This window comes from Cetorhinus maximus, chromosome 6 (assembly GCF_964194155.1).
Source record: "Cetorhinus maximus chromosome 6, sCetMax3.hap1.1, whole genome shotgun sequence".
Classification (NCBI taxonomy): domain Eukaryota; kingdom Metazoa; phylum Chordata; class Chondrichthyes; order Lamniformes; family Cetorhinidae; genus Cetorhinus; species Cetorhinus maximus.
Window position 1 is genome coordinate 102,350,576 of NC_135884.1, and position 25,785 is coordinate 102,376,360.

Consider the following 25,785-nt stretch of genomic DNA (forward strand, 5'->3'; position numbering starts at 1 on the left):
ACGTCATTGAACCAATAATGGGTGACGGTAATTCATCTTTGATTTTAATTTTGTGCTTAAAATTTAGATGGATCTTTATTCAATAGGTCAACATGTTTTCCCCAGACCTTAAAGCTGGTTACTTCTGACCCTTTCATTCATAGAGTCATAGAGTTTTACAGCATGGAAAGAGGCCCTTCGGCCCACTGTGTCCGTGCCGGCCATCAAGCCCCTATCTACTCTAATCACATCTTGTAGCATTTGGCCCGTAGCCCTGTATGCTATAGCATTTCAAGTGTTCATCTAAATACTTTTTAAATGTTGTGAGCATTCCCATCTCTACCACCCTTTCAGGCAATGAGCTCCAGATACCCTCCAATCTCTGGGTGAAACTTTTTTTTCCTCAAATCCCCTTTAAAGCTCCTGCTCCTTACCTTAAATCTATGCCCCCTGGTTATTGATCCATCCACTAAGGGGAAAAGTTTCTTCCTATTTACCCTATCTATGCCCCTCTCATAATTGTGTACACCTCAATCATGTCCCCATGCTCGCTTCTGCAACACATATACTAAAATTGGAACGATACAGAGAAGATTAGCATGGCCCCTGCGCAAGGATGCCACGCAAATTCGTGAAGCGTTCCATATTTCAGACTTTCAAAACATTTCAATCATGTCCCCTCTTAACCTTCTCTGCTCTAAGGAAAACAACTCCAGCCTACCTGGTCTCTCTTCATAGCTGAAACACTCCAGCCAAGGCAATATCCTCTGCACCCTCTCTAGTGCAATCACATCTTTCTTATGGCGTGGCGACCAGAACTGCACACACTACTCCAGGTGTGGCCTAAAGAGTTTTATACAGCTCCAACATAACCTCCCTACTCTTATATTCCGTGCCTCAACTAACAAAAGCAAGTATCCCATAAGCCTTCTTAACCACCTTATCTATCTGTCCTGCTGCCTTCAGGGATTCATTCTACAACTTACATCCTTTCTAAAAACACAAGCCCACTGTCACCTCCTTACCACTTCCTGCCTCACTCTCTCGTACAGCTGCTTGGATTACAGTGTTCTCTCTCCTACATTTTTTCTCTTTTAAATTTTCATCATCTATTTTTCCCTCCTCTCCAGAAGATGCTGTCATGTTCAGCAAGTGTCAGATTCCCTATAATAACTCGATATTGTGGCCTTTATTCTTGTGTCAGCATTGCTGGAGAGTGTCTGCAGGGTTGTGGGGGCTATTGTAACCTGAAGTTGCTGCTGTCCTCACCAGACATCGAAACACACGTACCTCCAGTTACTGCATAATAGTCAGGAGCAGTAACACTGCTTAACTTTTCCCTCCCTGAGCCAGGTGTGCTGGCATCAGTTGCAGTATTGCTGGTACTGCCAGGGTGAGATTTGCAAACTCCGCCACAGTAGTAATATAGTCTTGGATCTTCCTAGTCGGCAAGGCTAAGCCTCTAATAATAACCTTCGTGGGACCATCTTTTCACCTCTTTGCAACTCTGATGGTGATGTGGCCTTTGACCTTTTACCTCGGTTTGTCAATAGAGAAGACATGGTAAAGCATTTGATTCCGGCCTTGGGGAAAAAAATTTCCACTAACTTCAATGGAAAAGAAAGCTGGGTGGGTGCGAACAGGCTGCCAATTCGCCTGTTTGGCATGACCACCCGAGACCCATGTCACCCCTCCTGTGAATCTGATTACCAACTGATTTCCGAATCCGCCTGCATTTGGCAGTAAGTGAGTTTCTTTGTTTAGTGGCTGGCTGCTCAATGCATTTCTGGATGGCAGTGTCATTCCAGCAGGGGGAAGAGATGAAATGAGTGGAGTGGAAATAGTCGTATGGAGGTGCCTATTGGTAGATCCTGGAGCATCTGTTGAGAATATCCTTCTTTACAGCGGATTACAGGAGGAAGTAGCAGCAAGGGCAGCCTTTTGTAGGGAGAAGGTATAAATGTCTAACCCCCATACAACATTTACGCAATGATTGTGAGCAGTAGGTTCTGAGAAATTAAACCACAAAGTAATACACAACCAAATAATGATTGAGTAGGTTGTGTACCATCATGTTACAAGATGATTGTTTTGTTTTACCACAGGCCGCTACTGCTGGACCTGTCACGATCTTTGGACTTACCCCGATTTTGCATGTCTCCAAGCACTGTAGTCCTAGAGAGCGGCTGAAAGTAGAAATAAATTGCTTCTAGGCTTTAAGTCCCAAGGACCAGGAATCTCCCACTTTTGATCCCTGGTTTATGTTCTGTTAGCTGATCTTGTGTGGCATAAGTAGGAATGCTCCAATCGGCATACTTAGGCTAACAGAAGAAAAATGTGGCCAAGGGGCTACACACCTGACCACTGCCTGCCAGAAAGGACATACATATGGCCTTCAAGTGAGGACTGCATTGGGCTCAATTTTGCTTCTCTCCAGGATCAAAATAGCACAACAATGGAGAATGACCACTTTAGTGGGAAGTATCGGAGGCTGCTGGTACCTGTTGTCCTTATAAGGCAAAAAGCCAGCCCCTTCAGGAGAGGACACACTGGTGTAAAGTGTGTTTCAAACCTAAAAATAATTTGTACAACTAAACCACCAAGGGAATAAACATATGTAGCACATTTATATTTAACTATAACCCTTTAAGATCGTGCCATAAGCTATATGTACATATTTTTAAAGTCCTCATTCATTACTGTACATGACTATTCTTGTTTCATTTATAACAGTAGGGGTTATTTTTATTTAAGTCAATGAGTTGCAGTCTATATAGATAATTGTGCATGTTTGCAAATGGTTAGGCCACAAAGCCTGGTTTAGACACATTCCACTCCTTTGAAAGGTTTAAAATTCCTTTCCCTGCTGCTTTTTCCTCATCCTGTGCAGGTCTGAGTGAGGGGAAAGGGGGGAATTCAGTTAGAAGATAGGCAGATGGCCTTCTCCCAGGCATTCAGGGCTGCTGTTGGAAGGCTAACCGTGGCCTATGTCATAGCAGCCCTATGCCCAACTCTTTGTTTGCCTTTGCTTGGTCATGCACAGCATTTCTGTACAGCCAAATGGCTGAAAGCAAGAATTCGGCACCACCCACCCCCAAACTTGCAGCCAGTCACCCAGAGGCTTGTATTGTTGCCCTGCCTTAAGTATATAGGCATCTTAAGAAAAAAAAAACAAATTGGCCTTAAGTATGTAGTTTAGAACTGGGGACAAGGTAAATAATTTATCTTCATTAACTTTTGACTGTGAATAAACTGAAAAGGATGAGCTTGCTTCCCTTTTTCAATGCACAATGGAGTATAGCACTCTAAACATTTATACAGTTTATTCTGGCAATTGCACATTAGGACAGAAGGATAAGGAGATTCGCAGGAAGACTTGTTTTCTTTTTTTGACCTTTTTTAAAAGAGTGACTTGGCAAGTTGTGTACAGCTTCATTGTCCTGTGGTGAGGTGTGCTGTAGCAGAGTTAGCTAAAGTTATTTTCAGAAAGATGAGTTTCATTTCCTGAAACATTTCTACAATTCCTAGATGAATTCCACATAGTACAAGTCACCCTTGTGGTCTAGCCAATGTCTCTTGTCCTTCTGTGTCTAATTTAGTGTCAGTAATTTTACTGATGACGTGGCAGATGCCATATTAGTGCTCTCTCATATCACATTGGTTATCCGCCACTCCAGTACTGCTGTACCATCTGTGCCAGATGTCAACCAAATCGGGTGCAGAGCCAGTTTAGTTTGGCTTCTTAACCAGTTCCCTCTTAACTTGAGACATTATTCAGCTGCCTTAGGCCCAAAGCTCTGGAATTCCTTCCCTAAATCCCTGCAACTATCTCTCCTCTTAAGTTGCACCTTCAAACATATCTCTTTGACCAAGCTTTTGCTCACCTGGTCCTAATATCCCCTTATATGACTTGGTGTCAAATTTTGTTTGATAAAGCTCCTGTGAAGCGCTTTGGGATGTGTTACTGTCTTAATTGTGCTGTACAAATGCATGTTGTTGCTGTTGAGCTATTAATAAAGAATTTGCTATCTGACATTAGCTATTTGTAGATGCCCACAGCTCCTTGCTTGAGGGTCATTTGTGACAGCATTCGTACTGCCCTGCAGCAGACAGCAATGCGACATTGATCTTTGCCCCCAGGTGTGAGGCAAGCTCAAAACAATTAGACCTTCCTATATCACACAATAGCAGTTCTTTATTCTCTCTCTATGTATAATACAGTATTAGCCACCCTCTTATTCTTTCTTTCTCATGAGGTATCTTGAGACTTTTTAAAACTTAAAGGTGTCATATAAGTGCAAGTTGTTGTTCTACAGTACACTCATGTGCAGCTTTTTGTAGTCTTTGTGTAACTCATTCTCATATCTGTATTCTCCATATCTCTCCCGCAGTTCCCTTGTATTCTCTGTATACCTCACTGCTGCATTCTCTGGTTATGTTGAATCTGTTGTAAGTTCTCTATAATCTGAGTACTGCCAATCTGATTATTTTTCTGAATTCTGAAGGATGACGTTGGGGAGAGAGGCCTTGGAACATGCCAGGCACCTTTTTTCTTTACAATGCAGAATAGCAGTTGTGGGGAAGAAAAAATAGATTTAAAATAGGAGGTGTGTTTGATGAACAAAGAAAAATCCTAGATTGGAAGTGGTATTTTTGGTGAAAATGCGAACTGAAGAGTTTGGACCAGCAATACTGATCTGTATTTTCTTGCCAGCTTTTTCCTTCTTATACTGATAGTCTTGGGTCTGTCTGGCACTGTGTTCCATGGGCAGTGTTGACCCTCCCCTACCTTATCCAAGCAGGCAATCTGTATGTGTGGGCCCAGAGACTGGTCTTAGCCCCTGACCCACCCATTTTTCCCCTCTGACCACAGTGGAAGGGCCTGTCCTTAGTGAGCACCCACAATGTAAAATTCTGGAACGGATTCTATGGCACCTTGCCAACATCAACTTATATAGCACCTTTGACATCATAAAACGTCCCAAGGTGCTTTACATTACCATTATCAAAAAAATGACACCGAGCCACATGAGAAGTTAAGTCAGATGACCAAAAAGTTGGTCAACGAGAGAAGTTTTAAGGAGTGTCTTAAAGGAGGAGAGGTAGAGAAACAAAGAAGTATGGGAAAAAAAATTCCAGAGTTTGAGGCCTAGGCAACTGGTGGAGTGATTAAAATCGGGAATGCTAACAGGCCAGAATTAGAGGAGTATAGATATCTTGAAGGGTTGGGGGGGCTGGAGGGGCTTACAGAGATGGGGGTGGGGGAGGCTAGGCCATGGAGGGATATGAAAACAGGAATGAGAATTTTAAAATCAAGGTGTTGGGAACCAGTGCGAGTGCAGGGATTGCAGTTTGCAAGCTGCGAAAGGCTTGCAAAACATGCTCACTAGGGAAAATCCAGCCATAAAAGCCTGTTTAAGTGATGAAACCACTCATTCTATCTTTAGTAAAATCTCACACCAGCACCTCCTTTGGTGATTTAATAAATAGCTTGTTCTCAGTCATAGTTAATTACACAGCAGGTACCTGTTAAGTTAATATTATGTTTATACCATTCCCTATCCTCTTACTGGAAATATCCAGTTAATGGGAATAAAATAGTATTACAGTGTGGGTGTGGTTGTACTGTCATCAAACTTGAATGTGAGCAACTAAAAGCTGAGACTGAAGGTGGAATCATTCAGTCTGTTCTAAGTTTAACAACTATGGTTGGTTTTCTGCTGCATATATTGACAGGCTTTATCCTGCTCACTTCCTCTCCCACTTGCCTGTCTTTGAACCCAGTCTACTCTCAGCGCTGTGAACTTACCCTCATTTGTATTAGAATCTCACCATATCAGATAGCTGGAAATAATTTTGGCACTTGGATTTCAGTCGTCAGATGACACTTATCTGATTTCTATTACATTGGGGTTGCTGAAAAGTAGCAACATGCATTGTATGCTTACAATAATTGGTAGTGCAAAAAGGATGTGGCGTTTTCCTCCTCCACCTGTTAGTCCAGTGGACTTGTATTTCTCCTCTTTCCCTTCCTTTCCTAAAAGGAATGGTCCATACTGCCATTTGGTTTCAGATGTACAAGTGACCCTCCAATATCTCCTCACAAGTGAGCCCAGAGAGTGACTGATAAAGGCTGTGGGAACTATTACTACTGAGCCAGTCCTGTCCTCACCCAATGTTACACTCACCCATCAAGCACAATTAGAAAGTCCCTGATGTCTATATCTCTCGCATTTAGTTTAGCTCTTTGAAGTAAATTTTCATCTTCACTGTAACCAGCACATGGTTTGTGCATCGTTATTATGGAAGACAAATGATTCCATGATTCCAAAACTGATCATCCTTTGAGCATGGACATTCTTCATAACACCTGTTTTAAGTTGACTTTTCCTCATTTCAATTTATGTCCTGTAGTCCTTTTTAGCTTACTTGCAATATTTACTTTTTATATATCTATTTAATTTAGTATACCTCCGTGAGGTCACCCTTTAGTTGCCTCTCTAGAGTGCACGGCTTGACCTTTTCTCATGTTCCTTCATTTACACTTGGGAAAATCCTTGTGGTTCTTCACTCTCTGCATCTTCCAGTGCATTTATGTTCATTGTGTGGCATGGTGCCCAGAATTGAACACAATAATCCAAGTCTGATTTTAACTGGTGGATCATAAAACTTTAACATAACCTCTGTAGGCTTGCATTCTACTGTTCTTGCAATATATCCCAGCTTTGTATTTGCTTTTTTAATTGCTTTGCTTACCCTATAGCGAGTTCAAAGCAATGAATCAATAATTACGCTCAGTCCCTTTCAAGGATGCTTTTGGCTAATACATTCCTTGAGTCCACATGTCACTCATTTTTGCACCCAGTGTCCAATTCTTTTACATCTGTCAATAAAAGTCCATTCATTCTCGCTTAATTTCTTAATCTAGAATGTCAATACCTCTTCCTGGGGGAGGGCAAAGGTGATCAGTTGTGAAGAGTATATGTGCCCTCCTGTTTGTTCTTCCCATTTTTCCTGGTGAAAGGCCTGGGTGAGAAAATTGAAAAGAAAAAGATTTTTCTTGTACATTTTAAACTACTAAACAATGGAAGACCCAGGTTTCCTCTACATATGGCAGGCAGGCAAGGCTGCCTTTCAGACTTCAAAAGTCACCCTTGTGGCCTAAAGGTCACAGTGGAATTAGTTTCTCTTCACTTATCGGCACTCAAGGAAAAAATAAAAATGCAAGGATATGGGAAAAGAGCAGAGAATGGAGCTAACAGGATTGATCTTCAAAAAGAGCTGACACAGACTTGATGGGCAGAATGGCTTCCTTCTGTGCTATTCTATGATTCTATCATGAAAAACAAACAGTTTAGCTTGAATAACTTGTCATGAATTTCATTCTTTTAGAAATTGCAGGCTAGGTGGGAGCCTAATTTGTGTTCTAAGAAACTGCAACCTTGTTTTCACTATGAATACTCTGGAAAGTGAAACTATTGTTTGTTCAAGGGCTGGCTTTGTGAATTTGACTAGTTTCAGCTTGAAGAAATATTTTTGGCATGTAAAAATGCATAGAGAGGAAAACCTACAGGATTGCAAGCTTCACTCTAATTACACAGGTTTGGGATGTGACACATCAGCATAATTGGGCTGAGCCCACAAAGAAAACCAGGCACCTGGTGGCCATACCCTGTAGGTATGCAGCAGTCTGCTGATTCAGTGCCTGTTAGATGTACATGCCAACTATCCCAGTTTGACACAGATAGCCAGTGTTTTAGGGGCCTGAGCAGTGTATCTGCCTTATGTTGGTGGGCAAATATTTGTGGACTGCGCATCTCGCCCCTCAGTGCTGCTCCTTTCGGAGCCCCCCTGTTCCTGGAAATGAGTCAGGCCACTGCATACTGTGGGCAGGCATTGGAAGATGATGCCAGGTTGATATGGATGCATTGCTACAAGAAAATTAATGACCTCGCAAGTAATCAAGGTCAGTGAATGCATCAAATGTGATAATTCACCAACCGCAACAGTAGCCTCAGCCACTGCTCAAACCTGCAGGTGGCAGATTTCTGTGAGGATGCCCTTGTTGAAGGACAGGCGTCTTGACAGTTCCTCGCTGAAGTTCAGGCAGGAGAATTGCTCCCTGTACACCTTGGTTAGTTATGACCTCTTGCTGTGAGAGCCTTTCTTTCCCTCCCTCCTCCTCCCTCTTCCTACAACTTGCCCTGTTCTGCATGTCCTCTGTTCATTCTCCAAATCATGCTGTTTTCCAAGGGGAATATCTTCTAGTACACCCATGCCTGGGAGCAACTGGTTTGGCCAGAAGCCATGAAGTGAATACCTATCACCCCATTTCTTGTAACCTTTAGTAATTTGAAGCAATTGTAGAAAACACCAAATGCTTGTAAAATCGTAGCAACACTCAGAAGAAGTCAACTAACAGCTAACCTGTAAAAGTTGACGACCCCTGTAAATAGCATGGGTGGGGGTGGGGGTTGGGGGGCGTTCCTTCTTGCTGCTGAATGTATGTTCAGCTGTGTATGATTAAGGAGGGATTTGGCTGGAGTGTTGAGCTCCAGAATGGTAGTACTGGCATCAAATCTGTGTTGAACACTGACATTGTGATCAACTTAACTCGGCATACTTCTGACAGATGTTCACTCCACACGTGCTAGCGTCTGTACCAACTGGACTATTCACTCTACAAGTGTGAATGTGAACTGAAGAAGCCATGTTGGACCTCTAAGGGCACTCCTAGCACCCAAAAATGGATGCTAATGATCCCAATTTCTTGTCCTTTGTATGTGTGATGGGGTAGGAGAGTTTGGGCATAGGAGGATAACTTTTGGGGAAGTGACTAGAAATGATAGTTTTGTTGGCCTGTTGAAAATCCAAATATCATTTTGTCGTTTACCTTTGCTTTCCAGATTAAAAATCTATCCAATATGAATATAAAAGTATTCAAAATTAACAGGAAGGCACAATTTTAAATGAACACTAGAAACTTCTCATGGGAGTGTGACCCAGGACCCTTGTCCTCCTTATCTTTTCTGAAAATTGACCATTAAAATTGTGGCACCAAATTTGTATTTCACCTTCAGGTTTTCTTATATTCTCCCTTCCATGTACGTCAAGAAATGTAGGCTACATTTATTGCTTAAGGCGTGAAGCCTGTTTAACCACTTGTCTTAATAAGTCAAAGGTTTATAATTAAGGGTATACTTGAGTCGTCAGCTTTTTGTGGGCTGAGTCAGTTTTCTTGAATCTGTTTATCAGCTCTTGCACACTTTTGAGGTTGCCATGTATGGTTAAGGCTGACTTTACTGTCATTTTGCAGCATTCACAGAATTGTTATGGCACAGAAGGAGGCCATTCAGCCCATCATGTCTGCACCGGCTCTCCAACTAAGCATTGTGACTTAGTCCCATACTCCTGCCTTTTCCCCATACCTTTGCACGTTGTCTCTATTAAAACTACCATCTGTTGCCCTCTTGAATTCCTCGATTGAACCTGCCTCCACCACACTTCCAGAATTGTGCATTCCAGAATCGAACTATTCGCTGTGTGGAATATTTTTTTCTCACTTTACATTTGCTTATTTTGCAAATGACTTTAAACCTGTGCCCTCTCGTTCTCGGTCCTTTTATGAGCAGGAACAGTTTCTCTCTATCTACTCTGTCCAGCATTTTCTTAATTTCAGAACTCTTCATTTCTTCTTTCAGTGTGGTTTTGAACTCTTATTATTCCAATTCAACTAAAATGCTCAGTAATCTCTCAGACTTCAGTTTTGTTGAAGGTTAATTTCAGAAACTTTTTTTTTACTGATGCTGACTGACCTGCTGGGTGTTTCTATTTATTTTCTTTCAAATTTCCAGCATTTGTGAAGTTCTTGCATCAGGTGAACAGAGTCAGCCTTGTTGTAAATGATGCAGGCATACTAATTATTGTTGCTATCGCCACCTTTAGGTGGTGTTCCATTTGGTATTGCTGTGGGTTGTCTCCAGCATCTCATGTTATTTATGATTTTACTAGCTGGATGCCAGAAATCTGAAATAAAAACAGAAAATTCCATAAATGCTTAGCAGACCTGGCAGCATCTGTGCAGAGGGAAACAGAATAAACGGACCAAATTTTCAATGCGGGCTGGGAACCCGACACCTGGATGAATTCTGGACCCTGATCTCACACTTGAGCTGCATTACTCTTGTGACGTGATTTCTAAATGTAAATAGCCTAATTGGCCAGGAGGTGAGCTTGGTGTCCAGTTAGAGGCCCCCCAGCTGCCTGGCTGGTCCCAGTAGCAAAGGTAGATGGCAGCCATGTTGGGGGCTGCCGCTGCCTTGCCGATTAGAGTAGGCAGCTCCTGGGAAGGCTACGGAGGTGAAATGAGGCAGATATCGGCCTTGAATGATAAGGTTAGGACCAGTGCTGTTGCCAGTGCTAGTTATCCCCATAGATTTGTCTCAAAGACAATTGCAGAGAAAGCTATTTTGGCCCCATGGTCAACTTACAGCTGTGCAATGATATGCACAAGACTGTTTGGGCTTGCTGGAAAAAAAGGTGGAGATTGCATTCAGGAACAAACAGGCCTCTCAAGGTGGTGCATTTTTCACTCCCTACTCCCAATGGGCCTTTGAAAATTACAAACTGTCCTGGAGGCATTAGGATCCCGAGACAACCTCTGGGACCGTGATTTCCAAAGCTCGCTCGCACCAGGTCCTGACCCCTTTGAAAATGCCGAGCAATGTTTCCGTTCTGAAGAAAGATCATTGACCTGAAATGTTAACTTTGTTTCTCTCCGCACATGCTCCGAGACCTGATGAGTGTTTACAGCACTTTCCTTTATTTAAGATCTAAGCCTCTGGGGTCAGCAAGATGATGCTATTGCTTTTATTGTGCAGTGGCTTACAAAATGTATCGGCATTTTAACAAATGTCTGGTTCTTTTTTCTTTGCTTTTTATCTGGATGGCTTCTTAGAATCTTGGGAAGTGCCTGGCCACCTTCAAACAGAACAAAAATAATAGTTGAAGACAGGGTGGTGGTTGTAAGGACTTCCGTATCCCACTGAACCATACTAAATGCTGAAAAGAAAAACTGGAACAGTAAATAGCAGGGCCAGTAACTGAGAAAATTCTGCCAGTAAAATAGAAACTATAGCAATATGGCACAGTGGCGTTAGCACTTTTTCATCAGAAGATTAATTCTTCACTGGTCTTGCGCGTGTTCACTTGGTTTTGGCAACATATGACTGGGCATGTGCTCAAATCAGACCTTCGCAGACATCGAGTGGGCATGTTATGAACCGGCAGTTGCTCCTGGTTCTAGAATATCACCAGTAATCAGCTCCTTAAAGGCCATGAGTCTGTATTTGATGGTCAGAATCTTATGCAAAAACTGAGTGTTGAGATTTGGCTTTTCCCAGTATAGTTCCAGTCCTCGAGCAGATTACTGCAGTTTACATTTCAACTGGATACGACCAATCTGAATGCATTTGAAGGATTTTCAATCCACAGTGGCTGGACTGTGCCATTGTTCTGTGGTAAAAATGCATTCTGCTGGCTCTGGTATCCTCTCTCATTGATGCTTAATGTCCTTGCACATAATAACAAAGACATTGACATTTAGATGAGAATTAAAAGCCCAGGAGCAAGTAGGTCCATTTTAATGGAACTACCTCCCGCTGCTTCCTTTTTCTCTTGGAAGAGCCACATGGGGCTGGATTTCAATTGTGCTGAATTTAGAGATAATGAGATAGATGGTAGCAGAGGGTCTTATGATAGGGTTACATTTTTTCCAGACTTGTACTTGACTGTCCTTGGATTTATATATGGTTTACATGGTGATGCAGTGAATGTGAACTTCTACATTCATGGTATTCTTTCCTGCAGGCTAAATTCAGAAATTAACACAAATCTTTAAGAGATATTGTGCAAGCAAGGACAGAGCAATATCAGTGTGCTTTCCCCTACATCAACTCATTACCCAGTAAAGATAAGCAATTACCTGCAACCACACTGTAAAGCGAATGTGTTTTATGTGGGTGGGTGAGGGGGTAGGGAAATTGGGCAATTGACCAGTTATTTCTCTATAGATGCATGCTCACCATAAATTGCTTGGAATTTAACCCCTTCCTGCCACAAATGATCACAGTGTCCATGCCAAACTGGCAAGACTCCCATCTCCTAGATTGCTGGAGGTCAGAGATACAGACCATTAAACCACCAGTGTAAATCAGTCCAATCAGATTTCCAAATGAGTACAAGGTCAAGATACGGAGTGAGATTCTACAGCACAGGTATTTTTTTCAAATCTTTTCAGTTCTATGCGACTTCCTCAGCCTGTGCTCGTGCTAAGAGTGTAACGTTCTCAGTTGGGCAATGTTGGGTGGAATAGATGGAATGCCCTTGTGCTCGTATATGGTCTTTATCAGCACTGCTTCCCACCTTTGTCTCCAGAAGCTGTTGACTTTTTTGCTAGGCTAGGGTTTTATGGTTATGTGTATCCCTATAGTACCTTGCCCATTATTCATGTGTGAACGCTGGTAGGCTAGTCAATTGCAGGAAGCATCACAATGGAATCTGATCCTATCCTAACCCAGTGCATACACACACTTCCAGTAAGGAAGCTGGACGGAAATCAAAAGCAGGAATTTTTCTCCTGTGGCTAACTATTTTCCCACTATCACTTTGGCTGAAGTCAATGAACACAACACACTTGAATCTCCCTGGCCTGTTTGGCTCACTGGATAAATTTTCTGAGATTCCAGGGGACCGGGCATTTTGCCAGGGGAACATTTTCTTTGCTTCCCTTTACATGGGTGTTCTGACACAATTGCCTTGATATTTACAGGGAGACAGAGCAGGGGGTGGGCGTGGGGGCAGGCGCAGCAGCTGAGAAACTCAGAAATGTCTTGATCCCATTATCCAGTCAGCAACCAGCTAGATTAAGAGGCTTGTCAGGCTGTATGGTGGGAGGATCTGTGCCAATAGGTTATAGTCAGCGAGGGAGAAGGAGGGAGAGATCACAGATAAAGCAGTCATCAACAACTGTCAGTAGATCGTGGGGGGATAGACAGGGCAACATGGATTACTAGTAGACAGGGAGCGTGGGGTACATTCAGTTGGGATCTAATCATGGGGTCCGATTGTGGGTTTCAAGTAGATTAACAGGGAGGGTGGCTGGGGAAACCACTCCTGCTCCTTCTGGTTGCAGTTCAAATCCCCCTTGCTTGTTGCTGTTCCCTAGCTGGAACCAGCTGAAGTTGGCCAAAGCAGTCACAGCCTATAATAGTGCAGGCTAGCATTTGAACCCTCATACTCTGAATATAAGACTTTGTCAATACAGTTGCAAGTAGGTGATCACCTGCATATGGTATTGGTCTATGCTAATTAGGCAGATTGCACCTTTTTAAGATTTTTAAAATCTCATAATACATAGCATATAAAAAGCAAACCTATGTTATATATAATGCATAGTTTTGCATTATGTAGATAACCTAGCAAGTAATGTATAACCTTAATGTAATTGTATTTCATTATCAGCACACAATCGATTATATGAAACCATTTTTATAATGTTTTCTTTTCTGTGATGGAAAAAGTGGAGTGAGGGTCAGTCAGTACTCCTGAGAGCTCCAGAGTAGTGACAAATGATTTTCAAAAGTCCTTCCCTGTTATGTGATTATGCTGACTTCTCTAAAACTTCTTCCCAAGCCTCATAAAAGCTGAAAGCAGATCTGAAGTCAGTGGATGGGTTGTGGGAGGACCTGCATGTCTTTAATTTAATTGTATGTTGTGCTTGTGAGCTCATTACCAAATAGCAAAGGTAACTCCAGACAGCCTTAGCCCGAGAGAGGAAATGCCATTCCCTCCATTACTGGGATGAGATGCATTTTTTTGGGAAAGTAGCACATTCCTGAAATGTTCGCATAAGTTTGTTTCTGAATGGATAGAGGAGAGGCGAGTATATGCGAGGTCTGGGAGAAAGACCTTTTATTTCTGATCCAGCAGCTGATTTGTACTGAAGCACTGGAAACAATTTCAGATTACAGTGTGACTGTAATGTGTTTGGAAAGTTTATCTCTTTTTTTAAATTTTAAGCAACACACCACTCACTGTACATTTTATTGCTGCCTGCTGTTACCCATTAACTTTGCTTCTTTCCACGAGGGTCTTGGTAAATTTGCACTAAGTTCAGTGTGGTCCAAAGTAAACATACTAAGAAGATGATGGAGGATATAGTTGCCAACCCTCCACCATTATCCTGAAGTCTGCAGGAATTAAAGGTTAATCTGATGGACACTGGTGTGAGCGCTCCAGAAGAAAGGTCATAGGAATACGTTTGTTTTTTAGCTTTAAAAATTTTGGAGATGGGGGCTGTGGATACATCTGTTTTGACGGGTAGAGTGATTGGAGGTCATGTGATAAAACCTCCAGGAATATGTGCAACCAGAGTTGGCAACCCTAGATGGGACAAGTTTATGTACTAACTGTGTTATGCATTAACTCTGGCATGTGTTAGCTCCATTGCTTGGACAAACCAGCTGGCAAAAGGAAACACGAGAGAAGAACTCCTTAAAGGAAGGTAAGCCTGGTGACACTAAATCTGCTTCCCCACTCACACATTAGGTCAATGGCATAGAATGGGGGGGGGCTGCAGACTGTCCCCCCTCCTGCCCCTCTCAACTGAATAATAAAAGTCCGTCAGCTGAAGATACCTTCTTCCTAACCAGCGGACTAAGAGAATGAGTTCAAGTGGGAGGGGACCTAACACAGTTTGCTTGCAGACTTGTGAAATGGAGTTGTGGGAGGGGGATGGAATTAAAAATTAAGGAAAAATTTATTTTTCATAAGAATGTGAATGGGCAGGAAGAGACCAGGTGTCCCAGCAAGCCTGCCTATCTTTCATGATGGCCAAAACATCAAGCCTTTCTTCCCCCTTTCTCTTTCTATCCCTGACCTGCCATGTCATTGTAACCTCCTGGGAGAAGCAAAAATACAGTGTAAAACCCAGGGGCAGTAAAGGAAAAGAATACTCTGGAAAATCCCTCCCCAAACCCATCAGGATTTATCTGGTCCAGTCTAGACTCAGTGTCACCTTCTATCTAATGTGTTCTCAGCTCCAATCAAAAACTGATCCAGCTCCTTGAAGGCATACAGGAAGTTAGCGTATGTCGGAAACATGTGGCTGAAGAATTTCATACTGTGTTTTCTGGGAAAGGTGTGCAACAGTATGGTGAAAAAATCATTTTTTAAATAAAGTCTGCTGTTATGTTGATGAAATGTCTATAAAGCTTCTGTGTCACAGGGGAAAACATAAAAACGTGTGGCCATTACATATGGCTAAATAAAACAGTAGAGCTTGAGCTTTGTTTAAAAAAGTACTTCTATTTTTAGACCATAGACAATCCATGCAATATGCTAAAAACACTGATTGGAAATGTAATCATCATAACAATAAGCTAAGAGCTGATTTTCTTAGTTTCCTTGTTAATGTTAAGAGGAAACCTAACTGTAAACCAAGGAAGAAGAGTCTGTTTAAAAGAGTGCATTTTCCCAGGATAACCCACTGAGAAGGACATCTCCTGTTGAGACTCCCTGGGGAAACTATTTGCAACTCCCCACAACTGAATTAATGGATGCCATACACTGTTGGCTAAGTACACTGATAGCTCTTTCGAGTTCATTCTGAGTTGAATATTTGGTTGGAAGATTAAGTAAATGAGCAGCGCATTCCATGGGCTTGCTTGGCTTTACAAAATTGAAGTATGGAACTGGTGATTATAATTGAGCAATTTGGATGATTATTTGCTAACTGGCCCTTGGTGCTTGCTACAACAGAGTTTGCTGAATGCTGTTAAGTGTCCATGGTTACTATAGAAAGCTTCAAAATACAGTTAAAAGGATATGACCATCTGGAATTAATGGTTTGCAAACAGAACCTTTCAATGGTACTACTTGGGAAGAGATGAATCATGTGGCAGCTGTGGTATACTGGCAGTGCAACATTAGGGCCCTCTGAAGCCAGCATTAGTGTGGTGGACCAGGGAGCCACTGATTTCACAGGGTTGCCACTGACCTGCTATAACTTTGATGGAAACCTCAGAGAAACTGCCTTCTTGTAGAAATTCCGGGGAGACCACTGGTAGCCCTGAAAAAAATCTAGAGTCTCCTCATCATGTAGCTAATAGTTGAAGCTATGAAGTTGCTCAGTATTGCCTTTGCCTCCCATCTCGCTCTGGTTTGCATTTTAGAAAGGTGTGTAATATTTCCACTAAGTTTTGAAATGGAACACCATATGGCTTCCAGTTTTGACCCCTCTGTTTAGAAAGAGATATTTGTAATTGTACAGGGTTAAGTATAGTAGCTGAAGAGTCATTTTGCACACTGGAACTTTTCTAATAATTTTTTAAATTATGAAGACGTTTGGTAAGTTGAAACAGGTATGATTTTCTGCAGTATGCAGAATTCCTGAACCATTAATTCAAGACAAAGCAACAAATGTAAATGAGCAATTCAAATAGAATTCCTTTAGGATAAGGGTAGGACAAACATTAAGTACGTGTGGTCAAACAAATGCTAAGGCGTTTCAAAAAGGAAATAGAATGGTTTCTGGCATTGGAAGTGAACCGTGATCATTAAATTTGAAATAAAGCTATGTTATGAAAGAGAGTGCATGTAACTGGACGAGCCACTGGCTGGACCAGTGACTTTCCCTGTCTGAAATACATTGCTGTGTTTTTGTTGATGTGTTTTAAAAAGTCCACTATATAAAACAATTAAAGGCTTTGTGAGATCCAAGACCATGATTGTAACTGAACCTGGTTAAAAAGATCCCTGGGATATTGCTGGAACCTATGGCCTTTCCTTATTTCATTGAGTAATGTTGAATTTGATTTTAGTGCCCAGTTTATTTATTTTTTTTGTCGGAGGGCTGGATGGGTTCATTTTGTTATTTCTGTGGATGGGCTCCTCTCCTTCCACTAGGCATATCTGTAAAGAGGGATTCATAAATCAATAGTGCAGTCTATATTGTATGGGAAAATAATGGGAAAAGCAGGTGGAAATTCCCAGAGCCAGTATTTGTGATATTCTGTTAATGCCACAGTTGTAGTTGGCTGGAGCTGTGAGCTGGACTGCCTATATACATTTTAAAATCAAAATGAGAGAAAGGCTTGCACTTCCTACAGTTGAAGAGACACTATGTATGTCCCAAAGCCCTTTACTGTCAATGAAATACTTTTGAAGTGTTGCCACTGTTATATTGTACGAAACATAATATCCGGTGACCCCACACGCCACACTGTAATATTAACCAGATAATCTGTTTGTGATATTGTTTGAGGAATAAATATTGGCCATAGCACTGGGGAGAAGTGCCCTGTTCTTCAAAATAGTGCCATGGGATATTTTATATCCACCTGAGAGGGCAGATGATGATGATCTAGATGTTGGCCTAATTGATACCTTTTTTTAATAAAAGATGGCAGATAGCACGCAGGAGCTGGAAGGATTCTATCTGGTTCCTATTTGTAGGACAGGTAGAGCTTATGCTTTTTTAAAAAAAAAAATCATAAATTAAATTCCCAATGACAAACGGCAACCAATAAAGTACAGCAAAAAAAAATAAGTAAAATTTTGCGACCAAAAAGTGAATTGGTTTTATAGGAATGGAGATGCCAATACAAGATTTTGCAATTGGTGCTTGCTTAGTGTGTATTTCACCTTAGTTTTTGAGGCAGTTCAGTGTGTCACCAATGGTCAACATTAATTCCCATTTCTGGACATTTTAAAATATTAGCTGGAGCGGGAGAGTATCGGAGAGAAAAAAAAAACCTGAGTGTGAGCTGTTGAAACCCAAGGGGATTTGAAGTCTGATGACTTGGTCTTATCAGCATTCTGACACACAGCTCTAGGTATTCAGAAGACTGTCAATTCGTTTTCCTGGCATCACACAAAATTGTGACAGAACATGGCCATGTGAGCTGTCATGATGCTTTTTTGATCGATTGTGTTGCTGCTGTGGTCAGGGACAGTTTTTACCATTTTTAAGAGATTAAAGACTGCATCTTTAAGAAGGAGGGTTCAGATTAATTCCAAACCAGCAGCAAAATTAAATGTATGGTCAGTCCCAATCACAATTAAAATGTTCCCATATCTCAGGATTTTGATTCTATATATGGGATTTTAACAATAATGGGCTTCAATCCCATATTTCCTCTCTGCCCAATCTGGTTCATAAATAAGCCTGTTTGCTCTTCTTCTCACTCTCCAGGAATAAGAGTTATGGAATAGTACTGGATGGGAAACACTTCCAGCTGTGAGGGTGAAGCTAGACTTAGTGGGAGCAATTCCCCCTCAGTCGCACCGTTTTCTTCTGGCGCATCACGCCCGAAATTGGCACAACTGGCGCATACGCTCATGGAATTTTAAATGCAAATTAAGCTCAGCGCAATTCAAGTTTCCGCCATCTTTTCAGCTGGTTTAAAAAACATTGCACAAGATGCTGGCCCCACTGTCAGGAAGATATAATAATTTTTATAATGTTATTTGGAACTTATTATAAAGTAGAGTAATAATGGGGTCTGTGCCTATGTATATGTGTCTGTGGAACTTAATTGAGTTAGACACAGTTGGTGTGAAGGCTTTGATTTAAGAAGAGAAGCTAGGTTTGAAATGTTAAGTAGGTAAACATGGGTGAAGTTTTAGAACGTGAGATGTAAAGGGAGTATTTGCATTTTTAAATAAACCAGAGTAGCCTGAATTCAAAAGAGGGGGTGAAATGTTTCACCTAGCCAGGAGAAGTTAAGAGACAGTGTGTTTATTTTTCCCAAAGATTATGGGTAAAATTGGTACTATGATAGATTTTTATTATTAGAGAGGTTGGGCAGAATCTTCTGGCTGGCGCGTGGGTGGCGGAGCCCGCAAGCCAGCGCGTCCTGACATCAGTGTGCGGCATTGTGATATTTTGGCCGGAGGGCATGCTATGCAGCTGGACGTGCGCCCGCCATTAATTAAAGGCCTCGTTAAGGCCCTTAACTTGCCAATCGTCGATGATTTTGAGGGGCCCGTGCGAACTTCGGCTCAGCGCAACGGGCAGGTGGGTAGGTGATTTTTTTTTTACAAACCTCATCCAGTGGTGGGATGAGGATTGATAGCGGTTTTAAAAACGTTTAATAAAGTTTTTGTTTATTTCATTAACATGTCCCATCTTGTGTGACATTTTCACATGAGGGGGACATATTAATGCATTTTTTTTGTTCTATTTTTTATATTTCCCAGCCTTTCAGCGATCTCCCTGAGACAGCACTTTGCCTCAGGGAGATGTGCGCTCTTTCGCGAGCATGCACGAAAGAGTGCACTCTGACAGTTGGGGAATATCCCCACCCAGCACAGGAAGCGCATAGCGCTTCCCGTTGGGCGGCCCGCCCACTTAAAATGGCGGCACGGCCCGTTTCGGCGGTGGTGATCGGCTGCCCGCCCGCCCGCCGCCAAGCTGGTGGGGCCCGCCCGCCCATCAAGGGTAAAATTCTGCCCATAAAGTCCAAAGACATAGTGAAACAATGGGAATTTGCATTCAAAGGAGAAAATATGTATAAAGGAAAGAAGGCTGTGTGCAAGGGAAGGCATTCTAAGATCTAACAAGTGTGAAAAAACCCCCAAACTGTGCCCAAATTGCTGTCTGCAAGAACTAAAGTTAAGAAAACTCACTTTGAATTTGACTGTTCTGGGTATTGTGTTAGTTTGCCTGGGTCTTTTAGAATCTATGGGCAGAATTTTCCCATTGGCGTGCAGAGGTGGTACCTGCATGCCGAGACGTAAAATGACGTGTGGTGACGTTGGGCGAGCGTCCCGACATCACCACGCGCCATTGCGATATTTCGTTCAGCAGACGCGCGATGATATCCGATGCATGCCTGCCACTTAAGGCCCTTGAGGCGCCAATTGACGGTGATTTTTTTGGCACCCGTGTGATCTTGGAGTCGTTGCACGGGTGCATCAGACAGGCGGGTGGTTTGTATAAACCTCATCCAAGGGTGGGATAAGAGGGCTCAGTGGGTTTGCGAGTGTGCTCTGTCAAATATTTAATTTTCAAAGTTACTGATACTTGCCTGTGTGAGCTGCAATACTTCAAAACTCATACCAGCTGCTTGGGCTGGACTCTCAACCTTCAGGTCAGCACTCTGCAGTGAAAAATCATTTTTGGGCCTGCAGGTTTCAGGAAGCCTTCCCTTAGCCTGGGAATGGGAGCTTAACTCTCCGCTGGAGGCACCTCCTCTGAGGAGGAAGGGAGGGCTAGAAGGGGGAAAGAGGCCAGGAGTGCACATTCAGCCTCCAGGGGAGCCACCTTTGGGAGGAGAGGCGCAGGCACAAGGGGTGCAGGGCCAAGAGGTAGTCCAAGGCAGAAGGGGCCGCAGAAGATGCCTTGGTATGCAGGTGGTGAAGCAGCTACCTCAATATGACTGAGGTGCAGTGCCGAAGGAGGCTCCATCTCTCGAGGGGGACAGTCAACTATATCTGTCAGATGATTGGCCCTGAGATCTCCGCTAACTGTGTGGGTGGGCACCAGTGGTTCGAAAGGTCACAGCTGCCCTCAACTTCTATGCCTCTGGCTCCTTCCAGGTGTCGGTGGGTGATCTTTGCGGTGTCTGCCAATCAGCTGTCCACACTTGTCAATCAGATCACAGACGCTCTGTTCAGGCGTGCATTGACCTTCATCCTCTCCCATTGGGACCAGGCAAACCAGACACAGTGAGCCAGAGGCTTCGCGGCCATTGCTGGCTTCCCCCATGTCCAGGGTGCTATAGACTGCACACATGTGGCCATCAAGGCACCAGCAGGTGAGCCCAGTGCCTTCGTCAACAGGAAGGGCTTCCACTCCATGAACGTGCAGATAGTGTGTGATCACAGGATGCTGATTTTACAAGTTTGTGCAAGGTACCCAGGCAGCTCCCATGACGCCTACATCCTCAGACACTCCTAGGTTCCAGGGCTCTTCAGTGCTCCAGCCCGGCTGGATGGTTGGCTGCTGAGAGACAAGGGCTATCCCCTCAGAAGGTGGCTTATGATGCCTCTCTGCCATCCAAGAACAGAAGCTGAGCAGCGGTACAATAGGAGCCACGCCGCCACAAGGGCTGTGGTGGAGAGAGCCATCGGGCTTCTCAAGAGGCGCTTCCAACACCTGGACCGTTCAGGGGGCACACTCCAGTACCCCCCAGATTGTGTGTTGGTGATAGTGGCTGCATGCTGCGCTCTCTACAATCTTGCGCTGGAAAGTGGGGACACAGTGGACGATGAAGATGTCAGCGCAGACGCAGTGGCTACGGCTGCACACGATGAGTCCAGCAGTGAGTCCGAGGATGAGCACGCAATGGGAATTGCTGAGGGGGTAGACGCTGACCCGGGCATACTCCAGGGAGGCAGGGACACCCGGGAGGCTTTAATCCAACGAACCTTCAGCTAGCACACCATGTATGGACCTTCAACACACACCAGGGCTGCAGGCTCTATACTGGGTACAAAATCTGCCTGGATAGGAACATTAACTAAGGGCCTTGTCAATAAAGCTGAATGTCCCACAAAGCAGTCCTAACATTCAGCTGATGCTGAAAGGAAGAATAAGGACATTTAATTAGTTAACGTGGAGACAATGTCAATGTGCATCCCTGTCACCCGGATCATTATGCGCTCATCCTTCCATAGGCAATGGTCAAGTCATATTGCAAACTTCAATCACTGAACATTCAGCACTGACATGGCCATTGGGAGAACAATGGTGACCTCAATGCTGGGCAAATGTACCTGCATGTGGCACTCCAGCCTCACTGACACCGGTGGACCTGGGCGCATGGCACCTCTCCAGGTCTAGGGCCTCCTGCTCAACCAGCTAAGCATTGCCACCTGGGCCGGCCCTCCGCCAGTCGTCACCCGCTCGGCGGCATTATGTGCATCCTTCTCTTCTGAAAAGGAGAGAAGAGCATTGATTAGTGTACCTGGACTCTCTTCGCGGACGGCCCACCCCAACCAGAGTGAGACATTGCAGGGCTCCAGTGCCTCCTCACCCCGTTGCTGCCGAACACTCATACAAAGATGCCAGGCCTGTCCCCACCCACCACCCCTTGGCCAAATGCTGCCTACATCACATTAGGCATCACGTGGTCCAACCTTCCAGAGCAAGGAGGCGCAACCATGTGGAGCGCAGAGGACAGCAGGTCGATCAGTGCCACACCACCTTGATGCTCCCCTCCCAGCATGTCATCACCCTGACTTTGACATGTCCTGGAGTTCCCCAGCTCTGTGCCTAGGTGCAGCTCCTCCAGGTTGCCCCAAAACAGTAATGTGGGTCTCAGTGTACCACATGTTGCGGGTGCAGAAGCCATTTCTTCACCACCCTCTCAGGGTGACCTAGGCATGGGCAATATCTACTGGCCCACCCAGCGAAGGACACATGCTGTCAATGATTCAGTGCAGTCCCTACGCTCAGACTTTGTGGGGGACGCCAGGGGGGAAAGCCTACCTGCTGGGTTAAGTGACCAATGCCAACATGGTACTCAGCCTTCCCGAGCGCAGGAGGTCGTTGAAGCGCATGCGGCACTGAACCCACCGTGTCGCGGGAGCTCACCACCTACGCTACCTCCTCCCAGGCATGTTTGGTCATGTGGGGGGGCCTCCTCCTCCCGTCCTGGGGTATGAGGACCTCCCGCCGTGCTGCCACCTCCTCGAGGAGGGTAGCAAGGCAATCGTCCAAAAAACGAGGGGCACAGTGCCCCCCTGCTCTACCCTCCTGCCTGGCCTACTTGCCAGCAGCGCTGTCCAGTAGCCATGTTTGACAGTCTTTGAAAGGCTGCAGCAGTTTTTCTAAACAGACTGCCAGGTCGCCATTGGACCCAGTGGTCATTGCAGTCCTGCCGTCGCCTGCCCACTCCCGCTGTCCTCGGGAGCCGCAATTCATGCTGGGCGGGCCTTAATTGGCCCGCCCGCATAAAAAGGCAGCAGGGGACCCGATCGGGGGCAGCAATTGGGCCCACTCCCACCCGCCAGCCAGAAAATTCTGCCCTATGTGTTTTTACTGTTGCCCAATGCGTCCAACAAATGGTTCAGTTTTTTTCTCAAAAGTCATTTTTAGCCATTTAAAATTGGGTTACTCGTATGTGGTAGATTGCTACTATGATTAAAAATGCTTACTTTTTTGTGATAAATCAATTTTTAGCTGTATTCATCAAACTGCAGCAAATTACTGCTCCCAAATATACGTAAAAGAATATTTTTTTAAAACGATCTTTTTGGCTTAACTTGCTCCTTTCTATGTTGCCTGATTGTGCTGCTTCATGGCAGATCTTGCATTTGTCAATGTGCAAGTGAGTTTGAGTGGAAACTTGAGGGGAAAAAACACTTCTCAACACAGTGGAATTTTGGGCGCAGTTTGCATCCGGATCACTGACTGTGCCCAAATCGCAGTCTTCCCCAAGGTAGACAAAATGAGAAGACTGGAAGGCAGATGAGGGATTCAGGAAATGGGGCAGGGTGGGGTGGGATATGAGACACGAGGAGGATGAGGCAAGGGATAGATTATGGGGGGGGGTGCATCTGATGTTATAAGTTGATCAATGGCATGGAGTGGGATCAGAGATGGAGCTGTGCAGTAAGTTCTCACTAAGTAAAGTTTATCAAGACTCCATTGAAGACTCAAACCATACAGATGTGAGAGACCCATCTGCAATGCCTGCACTATGCTGAGTTTGTGGGGATTAGCTGTGGTGGAATTAGGGGACGTCAAAGTTAAGACTTCAGTGCACCTTGGCTGGGAAGGACAAAATAAGCCAGATTGCTCTGTTCTGATCACTGCCCAGTGACACTTGCTGGAAGTGCATATGTGTTGCTGACAGGTGAGAAAAGAGGACCAAGCTGTGAAACGCATTCCCAATGCCCTGCCCACCCCACCCCACCCCACTAAGCCAAATAGCTTGTTGACACTCAAAGTTCAGACTTTCACATGAAAAATGGGCCAAATGGCCTCCTTCAGTTCTATATGATTCTTGGATGAAGGATGACCAGTGCTTGCAGAAGTACAATGCAGCACTTCAAGGAAAGAGAGAAGAAAACTGCTAAAAGGAAAGATCTAACCATCTCAGACACTATGGAGTCACTGCAGTGATAAAGAAGCATGGGGTTCTGGGACAGACCAAGAAAGGAACAGCAGAAGAGGAAGAGAAAACTCTTTTTTTCTTCGCAGTGGGTACAGCTACATACATGGTGTGCTGCCACCAAGCACTGGTCATTCTTCAGAACCTCACCCAAGAATCAGAATCATACAGAACAGGTGGAGGCTATTTGGGCCATTGTATCTTGCCTCAGAAGCCATTTTATGTGTGTAACCGAAATGGTGTGCATTCCAGGAAAGTTAACTAGTGTCCCTACGATAGGTTTTTAAAAAAAAAGCCAAGGTTCCTGCTTCTGGCCAATGTTCAGTGACCTTTAGAAAGCGTAAATATTGGGCTTAGACTCAGTTGTGATGCTCTTGTGGCGGAACAGCTTTCTGGCATTGCCACAGCATACGTATGGAGAATGGTTATTTGGGTAATAGATTAAATGTGCGGAGCTGTAAACTGTGCAAAATAAAAATGGGACCCTTTTAAATTCCATACCATACAGCCTCCTTAAATCCTATTTGTCAGATCATAAAGCAGGGGGGTCACTGTCTCTTACAGAGCACAGTCCTCTTTCCTTTGTGCTATGTTTGTTCTACACAGCGCCATTCAGTGGCAGAGCTCTTTACAATACTGTTTTAAGTGGAAGCTCATTTAAATGAAAAGGCTGACTGTGACCAATCGTATTGAAGCCAGGGGCCTCGGGAGCCTGTCTGAATCCATGGAAAGTATAAGATTACCTAACGAGCATTCCCTCCCAGTCAGTGTGCTTGCAAGGCAGCTCCCAGTACTTCATACCACACAAGTGAGGTCACACTACTGGATGATGTATTAAACTTAAAACACACTACAGGAGAGTGGTATAGGAGCTTTATTTTCAGGGACTGGGGATCTGGAGTGGTTTCCACATCACGGAACAAAAAAAAATCAATGATGAACTACTTGGTAAGTGCCTGCACTGTATATATGACCCCTTAGTGAATGCCGATGCCGTGTCTGAAAGGGTTAGGATTGTGCTGTTGTCTGAAGATCCTCACTGGGTCAGCGAACGTCTATAGAGATTGCTGCTGTTGCAGGCCTTTTTTTTAAATTACAGAGCCAAACGGAGTGATTTAACCAGGATCTGCTTCTAGCTCTGGGGCTTTCTGTTTTAAAACTCGGGACCTGATTTATTAGAGTCTGTCCTGAACCTATACTACACATGTCAATAAGGTCAACCCTGATCTGTCTTTACCAATGAAGAGGGTCCTTAATCTAGTGACATTCAATGAGAACACGCAACGTTCAGTGGCAAATCAGTCTATTCAGGAAAGTAGGTAAATGTTGAAAAGGTAGGGTTACTTAGTTCTTGGAATCAGGCAATGCATTTTCAAGCGTGTCAGTTTTTACGTTGTTCTAACGAGTAAATGTAACAGAGAATGGTATCATTTGACAGTTGTTTTGGTGCATGGCCCCCACAGGCGTATATGTGATGCATTTCTTGTTTCGTTGGGATTTCATACCTAGGTGAAGCAGGTTGGAAAGAACAGCTTTTGTAAGTTGTTTGCCTTTTTTTTTGCGGGCAGGCGGGTGGGTGCAGTGGAAAGGAGAGTTCCAATTCTTGGCAGATCTGTGTGGAAGTAGTCACGTATAACCGCAGGCGAAGGTTGTGGGAGCAGGCGTGCTTGTCAGTGTGATGGTG

The 25,785-nt window shown here is 43.9% G+C and overlaps 1 protein-coding gene and 1 non-coding gene across 3 annotated transcripts in view; both read left to right on the forward strand.

Annotated features, from left to right (window-relative positions):
• bcar1 (BCAR1 scaffold protein, Cas family member) overlaps positions 1 to 25,785 on the forward strand; it is a 230,884-nt gene that overhangs the window by 89,574 nt on the left and 115,525 nt on the right. The window contains exon 1 of one of the 2 annotated variants that reach the window (XM_078544215.1): positions 24,533 to 25,049. The exons of the other annotated variant lie outside the window; for it this stretch is intronic. Coding sequence (XP_078400341.1) covers positions 25,035 to 25,049 — 15 coding nt within the window. The 5' untranslated portion in view covers positions 24,533 to 25,034. Of the gene's footprint in view, positions 1 to 24,532; positions 25,050 to 25,785 lie in introns of those variants that run through there. 2 annotated transcript variants of the gene reach the window in all.
• Positions 524 to 630, forward strand: LOC144682355 (U6 spliceosomal RNA). The gene has a single exon (XR_013577006.1). It is a non-coding gene; the product is annotated as a U6 spliceosomal RNA (small nuclear RNA).